The sequence below is a fragment of the Bos taurus genome, chromosome 3 (assembly GCF_002263795.3).
Source record: "Bos taurus isolate L1 Dominette 01449 registration number 42190680 breed Hereford chromosome 3, ARS-UCD2.0, whole genome shotgun sequence".
Lineage (NCBI taxonomy): Eukaryota > Metazoa > Chordata > Mammalia > Artiodactyla > Bovidae > Bos > Bos taurus.
Genome location: NC_037330.1, coordinates 97,367,765 through 97,393,809, shown reverse-complemented (window position 1 = coordinate 97,393,809; position 26,045 = coordinate 97,367,765). Strand labels below are relative to the sequence as shown.

The 26,045-nt window shown below is 40.6% G+C and overlaps 1 protein-coding gene and 1 long non-coding RNA gene across 7 annotated transcripts in view; one reads left to right on the top strand and one right to left on the bottom strand.

Moving 5' to 3' along the window:
• Window positions 1–26,045, bottom strand: part of BEND5 (BEN domain containing 5) — a 1,466,135-nt gene that overhangs the window by 339,580 nt on the left and 1,100,510 nt on the right. For all 6 annotated transcript variants that reach the window (XM_059884715.1, XM_059884716.1, XM_059884717.1 and 3 more), the window contains one exon: window positions 18,186–18,225. In XM_059884715.1, the coding sequence (XP_059740698.1) occupies window positions 18,186–18,225 (40 nt within the window). The remainder of the gene's footprint in view (window positions 1–18,185; window positions 18,226–26,045) is intronic.
• Window positions 20,689–23,655, top strand: LOC132344915 (uncharacterized). The gene is made up of 3 exons (XR_009493990.1): window positions 20,689–21,399; window positions 21,998–22,153; window positions 23,207–23,655. It is a non-coding gene; the product is annotated as an uncharacterized lncRNA (long non-coding RNA).

Here is a 26,045-nt window from a genome sequence, read left to right as displayed (position 1 = left end):
ACAGTTGGCACGCCAGCACCAGTCTGTGGATGGCACTGCTCTGGGTATTTCTCATTTGCTACTTCTTACCTGACATTCCTCACCTTCACTGGCCCTCATTATTCTGGACTGACAGGCATACTGGACTCTCTTTCCTGGTTAAATCACTGCATGGTTCTTTAAAATGCTTTTTGATATTTTTCTTTTGATACCACAGCTCTGCCCTAGGGTTAGAACATTCTCCCAGCAGCCCCTGTCTGGAGTTCAGTGAACTAGCCAGCCCAAAACCACAAACAAAACCCTGGGCAATTTTGTTATAAGTGATCCAGGGACCATGCTTTGAGAACAAATGAAGGATTTTTACAGGGAACCATGTAGGTGGCTTTCTAAGCTCAGCAGGCAGTGATGGCCTGCTTGGTTCTAGGTCCCAGACTCTATAGCAGCCCATTCATTCAACTGAGGCGGCTTAGCCCTCCTGAAGCCTGCCAGATCCCAGAATCATCTGGCTTTGCGGTTCAGTAAGGGCAGGGACAGACTTCCCAGGTGGTGCTAGTGGTAAAGAACTCGCCTACCCACACAGGACACAAAAGAGATGGGGTTTTGATCTCCGGGTCAGAAAGATCCCTGGAGGAAGGCGTGGCAACCCACACCATTATTCTTGCCTGGAGAATCCCACGGACAGAGGAGCCTGGAGAGTTACAGTCCATAGCGTCTTAAAGAGTCGTACACGACTCTTTAAGTGACGGAGCACATGTGCACTCAAGGACAGGCACAGTGGATTTAAGAAGTGTTGGATTACTAAATTAGCTTGTTATACACAGGGGGTGGGGTTTGGTGTCTGATTTTGCTCTAATCTTTCTGCTTAATTTTCTGTGTGAACACAGGAAATTTTAGCTTTTATCTCAGGCTTCATAACTGTTTCTTATCCTAATACCTATTTTTGCAGTAAAATGAGATCTTCTCTCATTTGGTTTTCCTTTTAATATCTCTGCACACACTCTGGATGAACCAGCACTTGTGACTGGCTGAGAAGACAGAAGTCCACTGGATGTTAGTCAGAAAACCTGAGTTTAAGCTCTGAGTTTTCCAACTAGAAGCTTTTGTGAACGTCAGTTCAGTTCAGTTCAATTCAGTCGCTCAGTCGAGTCCGACTCTTTGCGACCCCATGAATCGCAGCATGCCAGGCCTCCCTGTCCATCACCAACTCCAGGAGTTCACTCAGACTCATGGCCATCGAGTCAGTGATGCCATCCAGCCATCTTATCCTCTGTCGTCCCCTTCTCCTCCTGCCCCCAATCCCTCCCAACATCAGAGTCTTTTCCAATGAGTCAACTCTTCACATGAGGTGGCCAAAGTTCTGGAGTTTCAGCTTTAGCATCATTCCTTCCAAAGAAATCCCAGGGCTGATCTCCTTCAGAATGGACTGGTTGGATCTCCTTGCAGTCCAAGGGACTCTCAAGAGTCTTCTCCAACACCACAGTTCAAGAGCATAAATTCTTTGGCACTCAGCCTTCTTCACAGTCCAACTCTCACATCCATATATGACCACAGGAAAAACCATAGCCTTGACTAGATGGACCTTTGTTGGCAAAGTAATGTCTCTGCTTTTGAATATGCTATCTAGGTTGGACATAACTTTCCTTCCAAGGAGTAAGCATCTTTTAATTTCATGGTTGCAGTCACCATCTGCAGCAATTTTGTGAACTTAGACAAATTTTATCATTTCCCTAAGATAAAGATGCCAACCTCATAGCATTGTTGTGTTATTTAAACAAAGTATTTGACTTTGCCATTGTAATGTGCTATATCAAAGCCAGTCATGGCCATTATTGCCACTCACTCTCATTATCCCCTCCAGTAAAGAGAAGGTGGTTAGGTTGCCCCTCCTTTGAACCTTCATGGAGGAAGGAAAGAAAGATCCAGGGATTTGGAGTGAAAAAAGGAGAGAGAGAGTCAGGATAGAAAACAGTGGGAATACCATGAACATGTTCCTGAGACAGCCCCTGTCAGTTAACCCTAGGGTATAAAACATGGGCAGAGGCCAGAGCGTGAGGAGATGTATTCATGAGGTCCTGGTCTCTAAGACAGTGTAGTGAAGTGATATTAGAGGCTTCCAATGTACATTTTAAGGCTGGAACTGAGCCCACCTCACAAATTTAATTACACTAGATGTGGAAAATTCAAGTTTTGTTTCCCCTGAAAGCAGCTGAAAACCACCAATTCTCCTTTCATCATTGCAATTAAACTCTTCTCTAACAAACCAGTCTTCCAATAATCTTTACCAGAAGGGATTTGTGCAGGTCATCCAGCCATCCATCCAAGAATGGAACTCATCTGAGCTGGGCTGATTTCCCTCTCCCCCTGCCGTTTTTTGTTTGTTTGTTTCTAGAGAGAAGTAAATGGCAACCCACTCCAGTGTTCTTGCCTGGAGAATCCCAGGGACTGGGCAGCCTGGTGGGCTGCCGTCTATGGGGTCGCACAGAGTCGGACACGACTGAAGTGACTTAGCAGCAGCAGAGAGAAGTATATCAGGTTTATAAGACAGTGGTTCAGCCATCATCTGGAAGTAAGGAAATTGTACCCAGGTGCCAAAGACAGACCTTTCCAGCATTTCAGAGACTAACCTAATAGTGTTATTTGCTTAGTTGTGTCCTACTCTTTGCAACCTCATGGACTCTAGCCCTCCAGGCCCTCTGTCCATGGAATTCTCCAGGTAAGAATACTGGAGTGGGTTACCATTGCCTTCTCCAGGGGATCTTGTAGACTCAGGAACTGAACATGTATCTCCTGTATTGCAAGCAGATTCTTTACTGTCTGAGCCACCAAGGAAGCCCAACCTAATAAATTGGTGCCAAATAAGTTAGAAAAACAAGTAAGTTATCTGCAGTGACCATCCTCGAAGAAGGACTTTATTTATGCCAGATATATTACTTCAACTAATGCAACAACCCTTTGAAGTCAGTATTAGCAGCTCATCTTAGAATGAAAGAGCTGAAGCTCTCTGAGGTTGCATTTTGTCTAAAATCATTAAAGAGTAAATGGTATGGATAAGATTTGAACCCTGGTTCAGCTAATCCTAAAGTTTTCATTGAATACTACCTAGAATTTCTTTCCTTTTCTTTCCCTCTCCCTCTGTTTCTCTTTATTTTTACTCTCTCTCTCTCTTTTTTTTTTTGGTCATAGTGACACTTTATTTTTCTGTTCCAGTAGTGCTGAGTAAGCACTGGCAATGGTGAGTTAGTAAATCCCACATTCTTGAAGTCTGTCCTCATCATTGTCCGTGATAATATTTTAGACCAAGAGGATGAAAGATATACACCACCCTCTATGACATGCCACTGTGTCCCTAGTCTCTAGGAATTTCAGGTACACACACTTGAACCACACCTGGCCTCTACTCAGTGGCAGTCCAACACCCATTTACCAAAAGTGCAAAAGGCTTTGATATAAGTTGGGAATTAGACAATGGGGCACACAACCTTCTTTTCCTAAATGAGAGATCTTATTTTTCTTAGTCCAGTGAACCAAAATATTTCTCACTTTTGAGACCAAGGCAAAGCCCCTTAAAGTTCTGATCAATGTTAGTACAGAAAGATACAGATGGACAAATGTAGCTGTTTGTTTATGAAAGATATAGAAGCTAGACAATTCTTAATACTTTTCTCAGAAACCCCTGCCAATTTCAAAAGGCCAGGCCATTGCTCATATATCCTGGGACGAAGGGGAGAATCCTTAGAGGAATGAAAAAGGCAAGTCTGGGTCTGAAAGGAGCCAATGATATAGTATTGATAATTATAATCATCATTATTAGCATTTTAGTAGTTGGTCTCCAAGATGGGCTCTGAATGATTCTCAGGTTTTCCTAGTATTCAAGTCCTTGTATAGTCTCTTTCCATAATGAAAAGACTGAATTGTATCATTAATAGATTATTATTAGAATGACAAGGTATGACTTCCTAGATTCTTATAAAAAACACTTCAGCTTCTACCTTCTGTCCCTTTGATTAGTCACTCTAAAGGAAGTCAGTTGTCATATTGTGAGGATACTCAAGCAGCCCTATCAAAAAACCTATGTGGCAAAGAACAGAAGCCTTTTGGCAAAAGATAGCAGAAAATGGCCATCCAGGTGAATTAGTTATCTTGAAAGATGATCTTCCAGCCCTACTCAAGCCTTCAGATAACTGCAGCTTTGGCTGACATCTTAGTTGCGACCTTATGAGAGATCCTGAGCCAAAACTACATATCTGAGCTGCTCCTAGATTCATTATCCACACAAACAATGTGAAATAACAAACATTGATTATTGCTTGAAACTACTAAGCTTTGGCATAGTTGGTCACAAAACAATGCAATCCCAATAGTAGTTATTTATTTAAAATCTACAGGTCATGCAATTTACTATTCTAACCACTTTACATATATCATATCTAATCTTCACAAAATTCTAACAAGTGTTATTATCATCCTGTGCTTTTATAGATGGTAAAAATGAAAGCAAAGCACAAGAAAGCTAATAGAACTTCCCAAGGTCAAACTGTAAGTGGAAGATGTAGGATATGAACACATCATGTGTGCATGCACTACAAATCTCTTGCTCTTCTATTTCTCCCCTGCTGTTGAACACATGTACAATAAATAAGTAGATAAATAAATGAATTAAGAGTGCAGAAAACATATGCCTGCTTTTGTGTTCACTTGGAGCATATTAAGATACTTCTTACTATGAGCAATTATATGTCACCAAATTAGACAAGCTAGAAAAAAGAGAAATACAATCCTAGAAGCATACAACCTACCAAGAATGAATCAGGAAGAAACAGAACATCTAAACAGACTAATAGTGACTATGGAGTTTGAAGTAGTAATATCAAACTTCCTAACAAAGGACAGCCAGGGCCAGATTTTTTCACTGATGAGTTCAACCAAACATTTAAAGATGAATTAATGCCAATCTTTCTCAAGTTCTTCCAAGAAACTAAAGAGGATGGAACACTGGAACACTCCATAGCTCATTTTATGAAGTCAGCATTACCCTGATATCTAGCTAGATGAGGACATTACAAGTAAAGAAAACTATAGGTCAACCTCCTCAATGAATATAAATGCAAAAATTCTCAACAAAAAACTAGCAAACAAAATTCAACAGCATGTTAAAAAGGATCATACATGGGATTTATTTCTGGTGTGTAACGATGGTTCAACATGTGATTCAATAAATGATACACACCATTAATAAAATGAAAGATAAAAATCTTATGATGCTCTCAATAGATGCACCCATATTTAGTGGAACACTAAGTCACAAAGTAGTTACACAATTTTCCTAAGGGCATGGAGCCAAGAAATGAGAGAATCAAGATTGGAAGTCAGGTCTACTTGGTTCCCATACTTTACTGTTGAAAGATTGACTCCCAGATAAGGCTGGCATCCAGCTCTATGTCAGTTAAGCTTAGGTCCTGTTCTCTGGCTGCTATCCCAGGACCTGGTGCCTGGTCTCAACACTCCTAGATACTTGTATGGGTCTAGCTTTAACCAGGAAGGCCCTCCCTGGGTCCAAGGAACAGCCTCCATTTGATGATGAGTCCTGTCTCTGCCCAGAGATTCTAGATGTGAAACCGCTGTTGGGTCTATAATTTTCAATAGAAGGGCTGCGACAGAATAGATAAATGTTTGCTCTACTCTCAGACCTTGTAATTCACACAGTTGGTCTTGGGCCATTTCCAGGTAATGGTGGTGGTCTAGTTGTAAGTTGTGTTCAACTCTTGAGACCCCATGGACTGTAGCCCACCATGCTCCTCTGTCCATGGGATTTCCCCGGCGAGAATACTGGGGTGGGTTGCCGTTTCCTTCTCCCGACCCTAGGATTGAACCAGAGTCTCTTGCATTTCCTGCATTTGGCAGGTGGATTTTTTTACCAACTGAGCCACCAGGGAATGTCAGGCCTCAATTTATCCACCATGAATGATTTTTATAACTCAACTCTCAGCCAATTAGCACAGTAGCTTTCCCTGTACACAGATACTTGTTTAAAGATGAAGTCATAATGACCCAATCATAGAATGAAGCAACAGAGATTCTGTTGGGACTTCTGGATGAGCGTCTCTTGCTTTTTCCTACTTGACTGGAATTTGGGACAATGTACATTCTGCCATCCTGAGACAATATGTGGCCTGGAAATGCAGTTAAGAGCAAATTGAGTTAAGAGAAGAAGAAAAACAAGCTGGGTCACAGGAGCTCTATATCAAGATTCACAGGAAGGCAGATTTATTTCTGGATTACCTATGAACTAATGAATTACTTATTTTTGCCTAAGGCAATTTAGGTTGTGTTTAAAGATTCCTATTTATATAATTCCTAATTTCCCCTTTTGTGTACTGCATTTCTGTTCCTCTTGGCCTGCATTCAGTCTGATGGCCAAGGTCTTGCTAGCTCCTTCTTTACCTGACCAACCTCATGCTGATTAGCTATGGCATTTTGGATACCATGCCTCCAAATCCCCTTCTCAGAGCACAGTCCACCCACCTGGATACTTCAAGATGGGGCCCTTGATCCCTTCTCATTAACCTCCTCACCTGAGTCCTGGGATACGGCATCCTATAAAGATTTCCCAGGAGAAATATTCTAGGAACATAGTAATTAGTTTGTCTCCAGGCGACTATGAGAACAAACACGTTTCTCTCTGCCTTTAAATGTTTTTCAGATTTTAAAATTTGTTTACTTAGATTTAATAAATCTTCTGAGTAACACCCGATGCTGTGGTTTTTCATTGTTGACAAGAATGATGTAGGTTGGTGGATGGAAGTGGGAATGTAAATTGATACAACCTTTCTGGAAAATGAGTTGGCAGTAAGACTTAATAATTCCTTAAACATATTAATGCTCTTTGGCCCAGCAATTCTACTTTTAAAATGGCCAAAAATAAAACTTATGCAAAAGAAGTAAAAGTTTTTTTCACAAATAATTTTATGGTAGAGTCATTTATAAGAGAAAAACATCTGGATATAGCACAAACGTACAACAGTAAGACATGTATTTTTGTAAGCCAGGCTACATATAAAAGATGGAAGAGTCTAGAGCTTTTAAAAATAAGTATGCCTTTAAAATGCTCATAAAATGTTCATGGATCTAAGTAATTCCATCCCTAGTAATTTATCTTGAGACAATAACCTAAAATGTAGGCACAAATATATACACAAAGGTTGATAAATTATTCATAAGATGGAAAAATAAAATCAAGTTAAATATACAACATCATTGGCATGGGAAAATATTTCTGTTGTAATAGTAAGTGAAAAATCAGGATAAAATTTTATATTCTATATGATCTCAACCATGTAAAACAAAATTAAACATGCATAGGAAAAAGGCAAAGAAGTAAATGTGTTAAAATATTAAACAGTGATTGCCTCTGGGAGATAACTTATCTGTGTTTTTCAAAATTTGCACCATGGGCATGTGCCATCTTTTAATAGAGAAAGTTATTATAAAAAGATGGTAAGTATGTAAACTACATAGCGACATGAAGATTGTTTATGAAATAATGTTAAGTGAAAAAAGATGTACATAAAAACTTACTGTGATTGCAATTATGTAAATATGTTTCTGCATATAGACAAGAACTGAAAAGGAAAATGTATAAATAGAATTAGGTTCTGTATTGTGCTCAGGCGGAGAAGGCAATGGCACCCTACTCCAGTACTCTTGCTTGGAAAATCCCATGGACAGAGGAGCCTGATAGGCTGCAATAAATGGGGTTGCTAAGAGTTGGACACGACTGAGCGACTTCACTTTCACTTTTCACTTTCATGCATTGGAGAAGGAAATAGCAACCCACTCCAGTGTTCTTGCCTGGAGAATCCCAGGGACGGGGGAGCCTGGTGGGCTGCTGTCTATGGGGTCGCACAGAGTCGGACACGACTGAAGTGACTTTGCATTGTGCTTAGGCTGTGGGACTAGGAACAATTTATTTATCTCCTTTAAAGATCTCTTTAAAGTTGCTTTAATGATGTACATGCAGTTTTTGAACCATCCTCCCAGTGCATATCCACTGTGCTGCTAACTGCTGGCTGTGAGGTCAGGAGTTCCCTGACTCGGCTTCTCTCCTGGTCATGGCCACCCTGGACTGGCTCCAGAGGCTATGCTAGCTCTGAAGATGGCTGTGAAGCAGGAATAATGGCTAGTTCGGGCTCTCTTGTTCCTATAGTCTTCAGAGTGGCTACATTTACATCATGGGGGACTTTCATTGGAGATAAAGTCCAAAGTTGTTATGTAATGATCAGCAGGTTTAGTCTATCACCATATAACCTAGGTATTGTTTTAACAAGGTTAAGAGGTGATAAAAATATTTTTTGTGCATATTTGCAATCAGAAACCATTCTAGTTGTGATTTTTTCTGGAGGTTTCTGCAATATTTTAGGAAATCAATTGTCTTTTCAAGATGTAGCCTCGTTAGTGGAAAAGACCCATGCCTGTGATGTCTCCGACATTTCACACTTTCCTTATCAACAGCAAAGTAGGTCAGCTTTAATTCTGTCTGAGAAAGAAGATTCTGTGGACCAATATCACACAGAAAGTAGTATTCTTATGTAGCAATAGAAAAAGCAACAGTCTGATACAGAATCAGAGCAAGCTGGATTTGAATTCTGACTCTGCTGCTAAGTCGCTTCAGTCGTGTCCGACTCTGAGCAACCCCATAGACGGCAGCCCACCAGACGGCTCCCCCGTCCCTGGGATTCTCCAGGCAAGAACCCTGACTCTAGCATTTACTTATTAACTGCATTTATGTGGGCAATTTTAATTGTGTAGCACCTTCATTTCTCATCAGCAAATCAGGAAAGACTATGCCTGTTTAATGGGACAGTGAGGGAAATTGTGTGAAAAATATGTGAAGTGTCAGTTCTGACACTGAATGCGGATGTTTAGATACTTCCTAAATCTGTCCTTTTAGTCTATACTATCAAAAAGTTAACGGGCATTTGACAAGGTGCCAAGATAAATCAATAAGAGAAAGAACAGTTTTTCCAACAAATGGTGCTAGCAAACCTGGACAACCACACGCAAATAGACCAATTGGAGTCCTATCTCATATCATACAAAAATTAGCTCATAGGAGTATATCATTGTGACATTAGGCAATGTTTTCTTGGATATGATACCAAAAGCATAAGCAATAAAGTAGATAAATTGAACTTCATCAAAATAAAAAATTTTTTTGGTTTATTTTAAATGCCATCAAGCAAATGAAAAGAACCCATGGACAGGAAAACATATTTTAAAATTACGTATCTGACAAAAGACCTTGTACTCAGAATAGTATTTAAAAACTTTTACAACTCAATGATAAAAAGACAAATGTAACCTAATTGATATCAGGAGGGGGAAATAACTTGCTAACATTTTTCCAAAAAAGATACACAAGTGGCAAATAAGCACATTAAAACATATTCAACGTCATAAGTCACTGGGAAAATGCAAACCAAAACTATTACGTGATACTGCTTCATACCCACTAGGATGACTATAAATTAAAAGATCGATAATAACAAGTGTTAGGATGGGGAGAAATCGGAAGCACCCTATGTTGCTGATGAGAATGTAAATGACACAGCTAATTTAGAAAACACTTTTGCAGTTTCTCAAAATGTTTACCTTGACACTTACCAAATGATCCAGCCATTCATTTCCTAGATGTATGTCCAAGAGAACTCAAAACATGATTTTTACTTGTTCACAAATGTTTATGGCAACATTATCCACAATAGCCAAGAAATGTAGACGACTGAAATGTTCGTCAATAGATGAATGGATAAACAAATTATGATACATCAATTCAATGGAATATTATTTGGCAATACAAAGGAGTGAAGTACTGATACATGCTAGAGTATGGATGGACCTTGAAAACATGTTAAGTAAAAAAAGAATCTGGTCACAAAAGGCCACATACTGTGCAATTTCATTTATATGAGATATCTAGAATAGGCAAATCCATAGAGATAAAAAGTAAATTAGTGGTTGCAGGGCCTAGGGGAAGGCAAAAATGGGGGATGACTGTTAATGGGTACAGAATTTCTTTCTGGAGTAATAATAATGTTCTGGAATTAGTGGTGATTGTACAATTCTGTAAATGTACTGAAAACCACTACATGGTACACTTTATGTAATGTAAATGGTTCACTTTAAAGGATGGATTTTATGGATGTGAATTATAATCTCAGTAAAGCTGTTATTTTTATTTAAAGCTATGATCAGGACTTTGATGGTGGGAACATAAAAATCTTTCTAGAAGTGTAAAAAGGTATATTCACCATTGCCAAATATTCTAGCTTTTCTCACTGCAGTGCCCTTTCGTGTAGGAAGAGTCAATATCTCTACCCTGTTGAATTAGAAGTTGTCATATGAGTTGCTTTGACCAAGGAAAATTGGGCAAGAGTGATCCTTTCTAAAAATTTTTAAGAGAAGGTACATGACTCGCTCGCTCTCCCTTTCCCTCTGCCATGATGACCCAATGGCAGGGGCTGTCAGTACTTTCCTGCAATCCCACATATTCTCCTGGCACTTATTATTTCTGCACATATTGAATACTTTCCAATTGCTGACATCTGCAAATTTCTCTTGAGGACTTTCTCTGGCCACTGGAATCTGCTGTGTCCACATATCAAGCAGATTAGAAGTGTCAGGAAATTAACACCCCCACCCTCACTCCCACGCCTGTGCCCTTCAGGAATATCTCTGAGGCTTATTTTCTACTGACTTCCAGGGTTCTCCTGAAGGATTAAATTCCAGTTACCAACAGTTGTAGCTTGCTTGATAATGAATCTTTCTTAACTTTTTTTTCCTTTTCCCAAATCTTACTTCATCTCTCAACAAGGTCTCTGGGATCATCTCCTAAATAAATTATTGAAATGAAAATCTTTGTCTCAAGTTTGACTTCTTAGGGAACCCAAACTGAGACACAGCAGTGTTCCAAATAGAGGATGCTTGGCCAGCTGGATGCCAGAGTGAAGATGATGCAGAGCAGAACTTATGCCAGCCCATGAGAGACATGTATCAAAAGTAAAAAACACAGCGATGCTTTTTAAGTCTCTGTAATTTTGACATCATTGTTACTTCAATGTTATGTAGACTGTCATGACTAGTAAACTACGTATACCTTTTCTTAGTAATTCTCATTCTAGGAATTTTTCCTAAAGAAACAATTAAAGATGTGCACAAACATATTTATACAAGAATGTTCACTGTGGTGTTATTTATAACTAAATCATCAGGGATAATTTAATATGCAATAATTTTAGAAGGCAATGGCAACCCACTCAAGTGTTCTTGCCTGGGAAAATCCCACAGGCAGAGGAGCCTGGTAGGCTGCAGTCCTTGGGGTTGCGAAGGAGTGGGACATGACTTAGAGACTATACCAAACCAATATATAACAAGAGATAAATTTAAAATAGAATGTGTTTCAGCTATATAAAAGTCTCTCTTTGAGAATATTTAATAATATTGAAAAATGTTCACATTATATTCAAATGTAGCAGTTTATATAGATCATTATAAATTTAAAAAACTACATATATATTTGTATGCCTCTGCTAAGTCACTTCAGTTGTGTCCGACTCTGTGCGACCCCATAGACGGAAGCCCACCAGGCTCCCCCTTCCCTGAGATTCTCCAGGCAAGAACACTGGAGTGGGTTGCCATTTCCTTCTCCAATGCTGAAAAGTGAAAAGTGAAAGTGAAGTCGCTCAGTCGTGTCCGACTCTTCGAGACCCCATGGACTGCAGCCTACCAGGCTCCTCCACCCATGGGATTTTCCAGGCAAGAGTATTGGAGTGGGGTGCCATTGCCTTCTCTGATATATTTGTATATTTTTACCACCAGATTGATAAAAGAGACTGCTACTTTTTGCATGTACATGCAAAAAGTAGCAGTCTCTTTTATCAATCTGGTGGTAAAAATTTCACCTGGATAGGAGAAAAATATTTGCTCATATTGCCTCCCTTCTATTGAAGAGGTTATAATAGAATAAACCTTCAAAAAGTAAGGAAAAAACTATAGTTGGTCTTCTGGGCCAAATGAGTAAATAAGTTCATGCTGCAATAAACCCATTCATTCCCATTAAATGGTAATTTTGAATAATACATGAAAAAAGAAATGAAAATATATAGCTGGGCTCCATTGCAAGAGACATATCTCCATGAAACTGAAAAGCACAAATGCAAATTGCTATACATGCTCCTGAGGCTACTTGCTTATTGAGATCTGGATCTAGAAGCAGGCAGTAGCTGCTGAAATTTGGACTCCTGTGAGACTCATTAAAGTGTTCTATAGGAGATGAGGACCAGAGATAAGGTCTTCCACTTAGAACAAGGACCACGGGTGGGGCTTCCCAGTTATGGAAGGAGCCTAGAAAAATAAAAGCCTGGTGCAGATTCTGGGAGATAGCCCCTATGTGCTATATAGGCCTAGAGAAGTGAGGGATATAGACATAGCAATCAGAAGCAAAGCCAAGCTATCCTGCTGACTTTTTGTCACTGGATCTGACATATCCCCAATATCTGTAAGGTTCTGTACTGAAATTATGGATAGAGTCAACTGTAAAAACCAACATATAGGGATATGTGAGCATAGTGGGAGATTTTTTGGGGGGGGGGGGTCAGGGATGGGAACAAAGAGTAACAGAAAACTTCCTTCTCAAAGTGATATTACAAATTAAAATTTCAAAATGCATGAAGAAATTAAATGCTAAAAGCGATACTAAACAAAATCAACAGTTATAACTTGAATTCACTCCAGATGAAACTTATTTTATAAAACAGTCAAAGCTTTTAAAATAAGCATATTGAGGATGTTTGAAGAAACAAATGAAGACAGAATAAGAAATTATGAAACAGAATAGGCAGAAATAAAATGAGAGCAGGTGGATATGAACAAAATTAGAAATCTCAAAATTAAAAATAGATAGTCATTGAAATATTGAAAAAGACAGGAAAAAATCTAGACTAGATATGGTCAAAAAGTGAATATGAATTCAAGTTACTTTTGGGTAACTCAGAATCAGTGCATTAAAATAAAATTATAAAAAATTATGAAAAGTCAGTAAAGAACCATGGAGGGCAACTTGAGAAAATCCAACATTCATCTAAAGAAATTATTAAAGAAGAGGATTGAAGGGAAAGCAACATTTGAAGAGGTAATTTGCTGATAATTTCTCGAAATTAAAGAAAGACATTGATTCTCAGGCAGAAAGTGTACTCAGACTACCAAGAAGGGTAAATAGAAATAAATTCACATCTAGACTTATTAAAATGAAAAAGTAGAGCATGAAGATCAAAAGGAAAAATTTTTTAGCCTACCCAATAAAAGATAAGTTACTGCAAACAAATAATGGCAGACTTCTCACTAGCAACTATGGATGTCAGGAAAAAAAGAAAAAAAATCCTCAAAGTACAAAGGGAAATCTTCCTTAAGCTATAATTTATACCTAGCCAAACTATTATTCCAAAGAGAAGTCAGAATAAGGACAAATACAGATCAAGATAGCTTCCCATGGACTCTCACTAAAATAGCTATTAAAGGATCCACTTTAGTAAGGTAACAGGAAAATCTTGAGATGTAATTAATAGGAGAACACAAAAATTTATAAGCTGTGTAGGGAAAAGTCAAATGGGTCTTCATCATCATCATTGCTTTTCTTTTTTGAAAAAGTTTAACTTTTAAAAGTCTAAGCAATAATAACTAGGTGGTGACAGGGCAGTATTTAATAGGTAGTTAAAGCATGCTAAGGCTTTTTTTGTGGCTGAATGACTTTAGATATTTTGAATAACTTCAGACTTTGTAAAAAAAAAAAAAAAAGGATAGTTAAGTATATTTCCAAAAGGTAAACAGTTAAGGTTAGAAACAAAATCTGTAGCATTAAAATCTAGAGATGGGGTAAAAAATAGGTAATATATAAAACATAATGTATTCTGGTGGTTCAGATGGTAAAGAATCTGCCTGCAATGCAGGAGACCCCAGTTTGATCCCTGGGTTGGGAAGATCTCCTGGAGAAGAAATTGCCAACCTACTTCAGTATTCTTGCCTGAAGTATTTAATGAACAGAAGAGCCTGGCAGCCTACAGTCCATGGGATTGCAAATAGACAGACATGACTGATAGACTAACATTTTTCACTTTCAGTCCAAATTAAGGCAAGGCAAAAGAAAAAAGAAAATAAATGATAAACAGAAAGCACAAATATAGCAGTAGAAATATGTCCAAATATATTTGTACTTATAATAAATGTAAACAGATTAAATTCACCTGTCATAAGGCATGGGTTATTAGATTTTATTAAAAAGAAAAGATAATTGTATTTTCAAAAGATAAACATAAATAGGACAAGGTAAATGGTATCAACCTACCAATTATGAGACAATATTAAAATTAAGATTTATTGTAAGCAAGACATGGGGTTAAAGCAGATTAACAGTGATAAACAAATAGTACAGTACAGAAAGCTCAGAAACAGATTCTGTATACAGGAAAACTGATATTTGACAGATGTGTAACTGCTAATAATTGGAGAAAGGATGAACTAGTTATTACATGGTATTGAGGTAATGGGCTATCCATATGTAAATAAGGAATTAAATCCCTAATTCGTATCACACACAATGTTCAGTCATGTAAATGAGATAAATACCCAAATGTGATGTAAAACTTGACAACTTTTAGAATACAGCAGAATATGATATTCAGGTAGGGAAGGATTTCTTAAGTCACAAAAGCAAAGCTCATAAAGCAGTATTCACATATTCAACTATGCTAAAATTAAAAAAGAAACTTCCATAAATCAGAAAACACAAGCCATCATCTTGAAGAAGATATTTGCAATGCATATTAAGCAACAAAGTATCAATATGCAAACTAATAAAGAATTAAAAATCAATAAACAGTAGCAACCCAACAGGAAATGGACAAATGATATGAAAAGTCAGTTCACAGAAGAAACCAAAGTGGCCAATAAACATATGAAAAGATATTCAATCCCACCAGTAATCAGGGAAACACAGATTATAAAAGCAGTGGTGGGCTTCCTTTGTGGTCCAGTGGTTAGGAATCTGCCTTACAATGCAGGAGAAGTGGCTGGGGAACTAAGACCCCACAAGCTTCGGAGCAAATAAGCCTAAGCACAACAGGAGAGGGTCCAAGCACCACAAGGAAAGATCCTACATGATGCAACAAAGATTCTGTGTGCCACAATTAAGACCCCAAGCAGTCAAATAAATAAACAATTAAAACAAATAATATCAATGGGATAACATTTCACATTTATCATGACAACCAGTAAAAATTTATTTATAAGTTTGATGATTTCAAGAGTGGAGGATTCAGAGCAATGGGAACTATTGTACTTTGCTGCTGTTATAGTTTGAAGTATAAATTTGTTCAACTACTTTAGAAAACAACAGGCCACTATATAGTAAATTTGAAGATGCATAGAATCAGTAATTCCTCTCCAAGTTATATGCTCAAGATAAATTCTCATTCTCATGCATAAAATGGCCCTAGTAGCATTGTTTAAAATTGCAAAAAATTGGAAATAATCTAAATCACGATCAATAAAATGAAAAAAAGAAATTGTGACAGAATTATAAGTGAAATTCTATATAGCAGTTAAAAACAATTGAACCAGAGCCACATGTATCTACGTGAATGAATCTTTACAATATAAGGAGAGAAAAATCACAGAATGACATTTATAGTGTGACATCATTTATAGGAATTTGTAAAACAATGCCAGTTAAAGCAGTTATACACTGAATTTATAACAGTGGTTACCTATTGGGTCAAAGGGGAGAGATGCAATCAGCGAGGAATGCAGGGAAGTCTCAACTAGATCTATATTTTTTAAAATAGGGAACTGTGTAGCATAGATGGTACAACGTTGATGTGATAAAACCAAGGTGTTTGGTGGGGGAGGGCAGTAAATGACTCTTCCTTTTATCTCTACTCTTTTCTGTATATTCAAAATTATTCACAATAAATGAAATAGTTTAAAGAAGATAACGCAAATTTTCACGTCTTCCAAATTGCCAGCCAGCATTTCTGAAGGCTACTAGTTGATGACAAGTGGCAGCATCAGACTGCAGTTCTGTGTTGAGAATGGTCTGGTGAGGCGTGCAAACAAGCTAGCGCCTCCCACTGGCAGCCCAGAGAGGTAGCATGCCCCTTGCTAGCCGCGGCGGCTTCTGGTGAAGTGGAGGATGGGGGTGACTTTGAAAGTGAGAGACAGTTACAATAGTGATGCTGACATGGACTAGAGCTGTCTAGATAATACATAGTCTAGTAATCCTTCCTAGCCTTTTGTAGGCATGATACACATGGCTAATATTGGTCTGGCACACTGGAGTAGAGACAGGCTACTCCCTTGGGGGCTCAGTTTCCCCGGGACCTGTGGATCGGTATCTCACAAGTGCATATCTTACAGTACCGCACAGATGTAGCCTACGTACAGTACTGCACACTTGTGTGACACAAAACGCCTTTTGAAAAGATTTGACCCAGAAAATAATCTTTTCTCACCTAAAAGTAGGGAACAGTATAATCCATTACAAATTCGGGCGGTGCTTAACAGTTTGCCCAAAAGGAGTGCACCAAGAGTCACCACTATTCTGCTTGAGTTTATGCCATAGCAATTAAGAACAGAAAGAGCTGGTGCAAAAGAAATGCAGTTAACAAGAGTCTAAAAGTTTCCTTGTCAAGCAACTGAAGACAGATCAAGAACCCTCTCCAACTCATATGTCAGCATCATATCAAGCTGTGACCCGATGAGACTGGGATGTGAAAGCCGGCAAACTAGGTCAGCATATGTGGGGCAGAACAAAGCACAACCACGAAGGAGAGCAGCCAATGAGCCAAGACAAAGTCAATCCCTTACCAGCACCTCAGCGGGAAGGGATTGGTATGTCACCCAACAGCCACTGTAGTTAGGTTAGCTCATGATTTGGAATTTCTATAATTATATACATGCTAAACACAGTTCATTCTATGGGTTATATTGTACATTTTCAAACCAGTTAATCTTTGTTCTTCTAAAGTCTCAAGTTTAAGGAGCTCTATTAGGTGGACTATAATAAGCTCACCTGAACTGGGTAGACCCAACTAACATTTGTAATCATTGTTTTACACCTCAGTTACATAGATAGATAACCAGCCTCTGTGCTGAGACAGTACCTGCAAAGGACAATTCCTCAGTCTCCTTGTAAGTGAGCCAACTGACCCTGGATACAGTAACAGGCTGGGTGTAAGGCAGGGATGCCATGGCACAGCTATATTGGTTACTAAAATGCTGAAAAACCTCCATATTTGTTGGTAATTAGCCACTCCTAGAGCGCCCCCACAACCCATGTGACCACTCTGTTACACTAGTCCTTTTCCCAGAACACCGTGTCTCCCTAGTCCAGTAACCAAAGCATTAATGCCCAGCATAGTAGGAAGTCACCAGGGCTGTTAAACATTTTGAACATCACCAATGGATAAAGACGAACCACCATACCCACTCTTGAATGTTTATTGCTGGCACCATCGTCCCTTCGGATTCCAAGAGAGAACAGCATCTCTTGTTGGGCAGTTTTGCCTCAAGGTCCCAAATCAAAATAAAATACCTTCTGATGGACTAAATGCTCAACTTCTCTCCAGGCTAGATGCCAGTCTTGGGGGAAGGAAGAACTTTTTAATCCAAGGGCCACAGCTTTTTTGGAGGACTTGTCCTTCCTAAAGGTGAGTGACAAAGGTCACAGGAGACCAAACCTGATCACTTGCCCAGACTGGCTTTTCTTCATGAGCTGTCTTCCCTTCATTTCATGCCGTTTACAAGGCAGCTTCCCCATTCACCATGATTTTAACATTTCTCGGGAGACTAAGACACTTTCTTAACATTTAGATCCACTGAGGGATCTGGGGAGAACTTGGCCCTGGAATATGCAGCAACATCATAGTATCACCCCGCCATATGCAGAGTCAAGAGAAGGCAGCACAGAGCTGGGGAAGAGAAAAGAAACTGCCTGTGGGGTAGAGGACAGTGGGGAGAAGGATCATTCCTGATGCAGGAATTCTGCTGTTGAATCAGGGAGCCAAAGGAACAGGACACAAATTGCATTGGGATAAGCAACCAGGCATTGCTCTGGGAAACAAGGGAAAAGACAAAGCAGAATGGCCACATCTACTCACCGGGGCTGGTTATCGTCAGGAGATCAAGCTGCCGCTGTTGCTGCAAAGGAAAACACATTGTGAGACAACTGAGTTAAGCCAGAGTCAAACTTGTTGCTTAGGGGTCAGGGTGGACACGCAAGGGGGATGTTCAGACATGCAGAGCAGGGCACGCTGTGGAGAAGGTGATGGGAACATGGTTCCGCAGAGAGGCCGTGCGTCCTAGAGACCAGGAGGGATGGATGGCCTTTCTGGTCAGAGCTGTCAAATTCATCTATACTAAGGGAAAATGATGCCCTGAGAGGAATGTGGCTTACCTATAGCCACAAAGAAAGTCCCTTTCCAGACTCCCAGCCAAGGCTCATCCCTCTGGACCAGGCAGCCTTAGATTTCTCCCTGCTCACACTGGCTATCCTGGTTAAGTGCCTGATATCCTGGCAACCCTCTTTGCCTTGGCCTTAGTCACTGTCAGCCTCCTTTCTAACCATGATACTCCCGAGGGCTGGTTTATTTATTAACTCTGCTCAACAATGCTATGATAGTTTCCGTTACTGATGATGAAACCATTCCTTCTCTAACTGAATCCTCATCTCTTTGTGCCATGCAACATTCATAGAAAATAATATCTGTCAGGTACATTAGGCACTAGATGAAGCCACTTATGATTGGAGGCAACTGGCCCTGACCCTAAGGGCTGAAGTGATCAACATCTCAGTAGGCTTACCCCACCCCCATCACACCACACCTATGGGGAAGCTCAGTCCTGAACTGGATGTCATGGCAAACTGAGGGTGGAGAAGAAGGCATTGGAGGCTGAGGATGGGGCAGTGGTAAGTAACTCTCTTAAAGACTTGTTTTTTTAAAGTTAATTTATTTAAATTGGAGGCTAATTACAATATTGTAGTGGTTTTTGCCATACATTGACATGGATCAGCCATGGGTGTACACGTGTCCCCCATCCTGAACCTCCCTCCCACCTCCCTCCCCATCCCATCCCTTAAGGTCCCAGTGCACCAGCCCTGAGCGCCCTGTCTCATGCATCAAACCTGGACTGGTGATCTATTTCACATATGATAATATACATGTTTCAGTGTTGTTCTCTCAAATCATCCCACCCTCGCCTTCTCCCACAGAGTCCAAAAGTCTGTTCTTTACATCTGTGTCTCTTTTGCTGTCTTGCATATAGAGTCATTGTTACAATCTTTCTAAATTCCATATATATGCGTTAATATACCATATTGGTATTTTTCTTTCTAACTTACTTCACTCTGTATAATAGGCTCCTGTTTCATCCACCTCATTAGAACTGATTCAAATGCATTCTTTTCAATAACTGAATAATACTCCCTTGTGTATATGTACCACAGCTTTCTTATCCATTCTTCTGCCAAAGGACATCTAGGTTGCTTCCATGTCTTAGCTATTGTAAACAGTGCTGCAGGGAACATTGGGGTACACGTGTCTCTTTCAATTCTGGTTTCCTCGGTGTGTATGCCCAGCAGTGGGATTGCTGGGTAGTATGGCAGTTCTAATTCCAGGTTTTTAAGGAATCTCCACACTGTAAGACTTAAATCAGGATTCCTTAAGCCTCTGTCAACCTCTGACTCTTTCCTACACTTGATTTTCCATTAATAGCAGTTTTCATTAATATGTATTTTTTTTTTCTTAAAAAGGGGTTTTAACAAACTTCACTTTGAGAACCATTGCTTCAGGATACACACTGCAGGAGCTTCTGATTATCTGTTTATCCAGTGGGTCCCTTGGCATATTTCACCACACCTGCATTTCCCTCTTTATCTTGCCTCTCCCCTAGAATGGCTCCCTGAAATTCTGCTTCAGCAGAAAGGAGAAAGCAGCAACATTTTTTGAGTACAAATATAGGCCTGGCAAAGGACCAGGCACAAGACCAGGCACGCTGATGTGTCATTTCTGCTCACACTCTTGGCAAACCTGCAGGGCTCCTACTGTACAACAGAGGGACGTGGGATTCAGATAGGAGAAATTATCTGCCTGAGACCACATCTTCGTTAAATAAGAGAGCCAGAATTCAGTCAGTTCTAATCCTGGCTTGATGGTTCAAAATAAGATACTGCACATGGTAAATCACTCCGCATGATGCTGCCAGTTAATAGATGCTTAATAAAAAGAGCTATTTTTGTATTGAGGCTTTGTTATTATTATAGATCTCGTGACCCTTGGTTTATAAAAGCTGCCTCATCCCTTTTCATAGAATTATTGATACCAGAGCTTAAAGGTCATCTAGTCTGACCTGTCACTAGGATGGGAATTTCCTCTGCAATGTCCCCACCAGTTGTATAAACAGCTTCTGTTTTATCCCCTTTCCTGATAGGGAACTCATTTCTTAACAATTAAATTAAAAAAAATTCTTTTGGCTACAGAGCATGAGATGTTAGCCTTCCCCGACCAGGGATTGAACCTGTGCCCCTAAATTGCCCCATTTTGAGCAGAGTTAAAAGCTGTTTCCTTATAAAATCATTGTTGCTTTGGCCTGTGACAAGTTTGGAGATCTGAAGAAGATCTGTGTCATCTTCTCTCCTGGTTAAATACTCCCAGTTCTTTCATCCTTGCCTTATAAGACCTGGTCTGAAGTCTCCTGGCCCTTGTGATCCCCTCCTCTTCCATCTACATTTCATCTGTCCTGGTCAGAACCTCTTTAAGGTCTCTCTACCCCTTGCTTTAATGATTGCTCAGGGCCCTAAAAGCAGGTCTGTATCCTTTCAGGGTCTTCTCAATCACACATCCCTGTTTTCCTGCCAGCTCATAACTCATTCCAGTTGACATTTTCAAGCAAACAATGCAACTCCAAGATGTCACTGACCTATTGTGAGCACATATCCTCACGCTGAAATGAAACACACACCCACACATGAGAGCTGGAAGGAATGCTGGAGCCAGGCTGCCTTCTTTCCCAAACATGGAACCAGGCTAGTAGTACAATCGGCTCAAGCTGCCTTTGCCAAGGCCAGCAGCAGGCTTGGCCCTTCCCTCATGCATGAGGAAAGAATACAACGTGTTCTTCCATTTTTCCATAAGCTTGGTTTTGTGACAATCACCCTTAGTGAAAGAGATCTGTTTACATGAAAAGTGTCTAATTCTCATTTCTAAATGGCGATTCAGTATCCAGGGTCTAGCAGGGAAAAAGGGAAGAAAACCTGAGAGGAACACAGATGGACCTGGCCTTGTGTCCTAACTCCTCTCCGTGGTCTTGGATAAGGTACTGTGTGTCTCTGGTCTTAAACTTCACACCTTTAAAGAGAATGAGTGAGACGGAAATACTGGCAGTGACTCTGAGTAAAAAGCAAATGGGCACTGTGCTTGCGGGCTCCCTCTTCTGGTGTAGAGAGTTCTCTGAGAATTCCTGGGGCTCAAATGATAGGATTTAAAAGAGAACAGATTTTAAGCTGCCTTCACACACTGCCATTTTCAGTGCTTGTACGTGTTCCTCACAAGCTGAGGGAAATCTTAAGGGCCCGGAACATCTATTATTCAGTCTCTGGCACACAGTAGCCCTCAGTGAGCATGCTAAACTCAGCTGAATCATTCCTGGAATCCACATTATCCTTTCAAACCCCTGTGCCTTTGCTCGTCCTAGTCTCTCTAAACTAATCTGAGATCTTCATGGAGCTCCTTCCTCATGTCTCAAGACCACCATGAGGTCTTCTTTGCACGTCAACTCCCAACCTAACCCCTTCCTCTCCTTTACTTAGAACAGAAGATTTCATACTGTATTCCTTCAATGCATCTTGTAAAACCTCCCTTTTGTATCATGCCCTGTCTTAATTATTGGTTTCCTTCTCTGTTTCTCTCATGAGGTCCTTGTTTGAAGACAAGACTATGTCATTTCATCTGTATATTTCCAGTGCCCAGCACAAAGGCTGAAAGGAATGCTTGATGTCATCTAGTTCAAATGATTCAACTATTCCATTATTCCCTCTGCAACACTCCTGAGAGATTTGTCAGCATGGAAAGTAAGCATGCCCTTTCCTCTAAAGGACTTTCCCTCTGTCATGGCTTTGGGGTTTCCTACCTTTATGATTTTTCTCCCACCATCTCTGCAGCGATATTATTATCTATCCACCTCCCCTGGAAATCTTCCTTCCTTTACTCCCATGCACAGGATCACTGTTTCTCCTAGACCCCTACAGCTTCTACTGTCTGTGCCCCTCCAGAGGTGATGAATTGACTCTAACCTGGTGAGGAGCCCCTTTAACCTACAGTTCTCAGACATATGTGCACACCACCTAGTGGTCCAAGAAGATAAGTGTAGACTACTGTTTTAACAGGTAGCTCTTAAGACAGGATTGCAGTCTGCATGTCCTATATGCAAACAAAAACAAAAGTATATGTTCAAGAATCACTGTGCAACAGTTTTAACCTAAGATACTAAAATATCCAAATAATTTCCTCAAAGTCTTTGCAGAATGAAAGGAATACAATGGAAGAGGAAATTTTCATCACAAAAGTGCGCCTCGTATTTAGGTTCACCAAAGGAAACTGGCATTTATTAAAATAGGCAACTGACTTGTGGAATTTGACCAATAATATAAATTAATTATATAAGAGGGGAGCATGGTGGAATAAAGAATGACCAAATTATTTTAATTAGTTACCAACTGAGAGACACAAGGACCTTTTACATGGAGATGATACATTACCTACCTGTCTGGATGGTAGAAAATGCAATATTAGTTGGCGAAACATAGCTAGACAGCAGGTTTGGTAGACTGACAGGGCCTGCTGGCTGAGGGCTGTGCAGCTGGACCACAAGCCAACCATAAGCTACCGTCTCAGGAAGGCAGGCCCTTCAAGAGCGAGTGGTGCTCTGTGTATGTATGTGTGTGCGGAGGAGTAGGGGGGCATTCCTCCTCAGACAAAGGAATTCTACACCTACACCAAGGGAAATGTGTCCAGGTACGTCTAGATGGTATTCCGTGGACTCCTGGAGGAGTGTGGGTATGCCAGGGTTGGATCAGTTAGGAGGTGCTGTGCAGACTCCTGACTGAGTATGGCCCTGCATCCAGCCTTTCTTGGTAAGAGTGGTGCCTCAGAAACATTCAGAAGAAACCCACTTCTGTGCTCAACCAGTGTGTGGTGGATGACACCAGTCAAGACTCCAAAGAGACCATGCGAGCCGAAGGCCCCAAAGTCCACAGGAACGATCTCTGAGTCTGGTGGGACCAACGATGCCAGGGGCATCCACAGCGGCTGCTAAAGGAGCACACACAGCATGTGTGCCCCAGGAATTATCCATATTCCCAACTGATCCAGTGGGACCTGTTTTGCCAATGCAGTGTCCCTTCATCTCTGGTCACAGTTGACAGCTCCCAGGGTAAAAAGTACTGAAAGATGGGTCAACTGGAGACCTCAGCCAAACATTGTGGATCTTTTGTGGATTCAATTATTCTCAATAAAAACTATTGTTGTCCTACATTGAAGAATCTATCTTTAAAATGTTTGCAATAATAAAAACAACACATGCTTATTTTGGTCATTTTCCAAATTTCCAGAAAATTCAGAAAGTAAAAGTAAATGAAATCTCATCACTGAAAGAGAAGCATCATTATCATTTGGTGTATTTTTTGTCATCTTCTTTGTTTGTATCTATTTAACAAGGTCATATTTATATATAAAAAATGAAGCATGTCTTAATCTTGTGCAGCCTTATTTTTCGTCCCAGGCTGAGCCTTTATTTTGAATTATAAGAATGTAAGTCACATATTGTTGTTCAGTCATTCAGTCATGTCCAACTCTTTGAGACCCCATGGACTGCAGCAAGCCAGGCTTCCCTGTCCATCACTAACTCCCAGAGTTTGCTCAAACTCATGCCCATTGAGTCCGTGATGCATCCAACCATCTCATCCTCTGTCATCCCCTTCTCCTTCTGCCCTCAATCTTTCCCAGCATCAGGGTCTTTTCCAATGAGTAGACTCTTCACATCAGGTGGCCAAAGTACTAGAGCTTCAATTTAAGCATCAGTCCTTCCAGTGAATATTCAGGGTTGATTTCCTCAGGATTGACTCACATATATTTATCGCTATAAATAATTTTAGTTCGTACTACTGTGACTTTGTTTCTAGTCCTGTTTTCAGGGAAGGTGGTATTAGTAAGACATTAGTGGAAAACTACTTGGTTATTCTGTCACAGGAGGCAGCAGGCAATAACCAACCTGAAAGATATTCTTCACATCTGAAGCCCCTCTCATCGCAGTTACACAAAAGATTTTGTAGAAAGAACTTCAAACTCAAAATCGGACAGACAAACATTATGAATCCTGATTCTATCATCTTTAAGCTGTGTTATCTAGGCATGTTTACTTAAGCTAGCTGTCAATTAGGTATCCCATTCATAAAAAGAGTATAGACCAAGCTCCAGGAGTTTAACAGGAAAGAAGCTGAGAGAAAGAAGAAGAATCATTCGGGGTGGCGGCAGAGGGGTGTGGGGTTAGGGACTTGGAGGTGCCAACAGGTAGAGTGGGAAGCACAAAGGTTGGAAGCTAGGATTTCTGAGGGCTGCTCCAGCTGTGCCCGACTTCAGGCTGAGGCTTTGGGCTTCTCACCCTCTGGTACCTTAGCCTTTTACAGCAGCCTCTTAACTGGTCTCCCTGATTGAGTTTTGCACATTGCTGCTGCAGCTGGTGTGAACTTTCTGGAATCACACCTTAAAATTCACCAGGACTACTACAGAATAGAGTTTAACCCTTTAGTTGCCGTTGGAGGGTGTCTATGGCCCAGCTCCTGCCTTCTGTCTCCCATTCCATCAGACTCTGAGCTCTGACCATGAGAAGCCACTTCCAGTTCCCCAAACTTGCTATGCTCTCACCTCTAGGCCTTTGTTCTCTCTGTGCAGAACCACAGTCTGGTACCCAACCTGCTTTGCCTGGCTAACCCCTACTGGTTCAGCTCTCCACTCACACGCCACCTCTTCTGTAAAGGCTTTATTGACCTGCCAAGGCTGGGCTGGACCTTGTCCTTAGCCCCCTGACCTTCCCCACAGAAGCACCATCACGGTGCCCCTCCTGGCCTGCTTACTTCTCCGTCTTCTCCCCTGTGTGATCTCCCTGAGGGCAGGGCTATGTTATCACTAGTGCACTCCTCTCAGGGACTAGCCCGGCGCCTGACCGATACGTGATACTCATTAAATATCTGCTGCTTACCGGCTACCAGGATGCTGACTAGAGAGAAGGTCCTACTGAGCTGATCGTCAGAGAAAGTCTTTAGCTTTATCCCCTTCCCTCCCAAAAGACGTGCACATATTGGCCCCATAATTTTCCTCAAAACCCTATTTCTGCCATGGGGACCTAGGGATTAAACCACAGAGTATCTGGCCTTCTTCAGCTGGATGGGTAATTATGAGGCTACGTTTAAAAACGGACTTTTCATTTTGGTCACGAACTGCACTGCAATTACTTCTCAGAATGAGAAAGGGACATGATGTTCCAGGAGCTCAGGGACTGGCTTCATGTGTGAGGTTCTGCATGGTGGAAGAGAATAGGCACTGATTATGTGTTCTGTTTTGCTTTTTGCATTTCGTGCAGGATAGCTATTTGGGGGAAAAGTCAGTCTGTCATGGCATAGGCTGGAGATAATTTAAATAAGAGCACCAGTAATCTCTGTGCATTTTTCTGTCACTCCAGAAGCCAGCCAACGTGGGGAGGACTTGCGAATCCACACTCTCCAGAAAGGGGAGGTCGCAGGAGCATGGGCACACAGTTGGTTTTGTGGCTCAGAACCCTCTTTTCCTTGTAATCCACTTCCTGTCCCGTTCTCCCCTTCACCCAGCCAGAGTCATTTTCTAGGGCTCTCAGGCCCCTTCCCTGCCTTACCCTAAGAAGAGCCTGCTCCCTAGAAAGCATTTCACGTA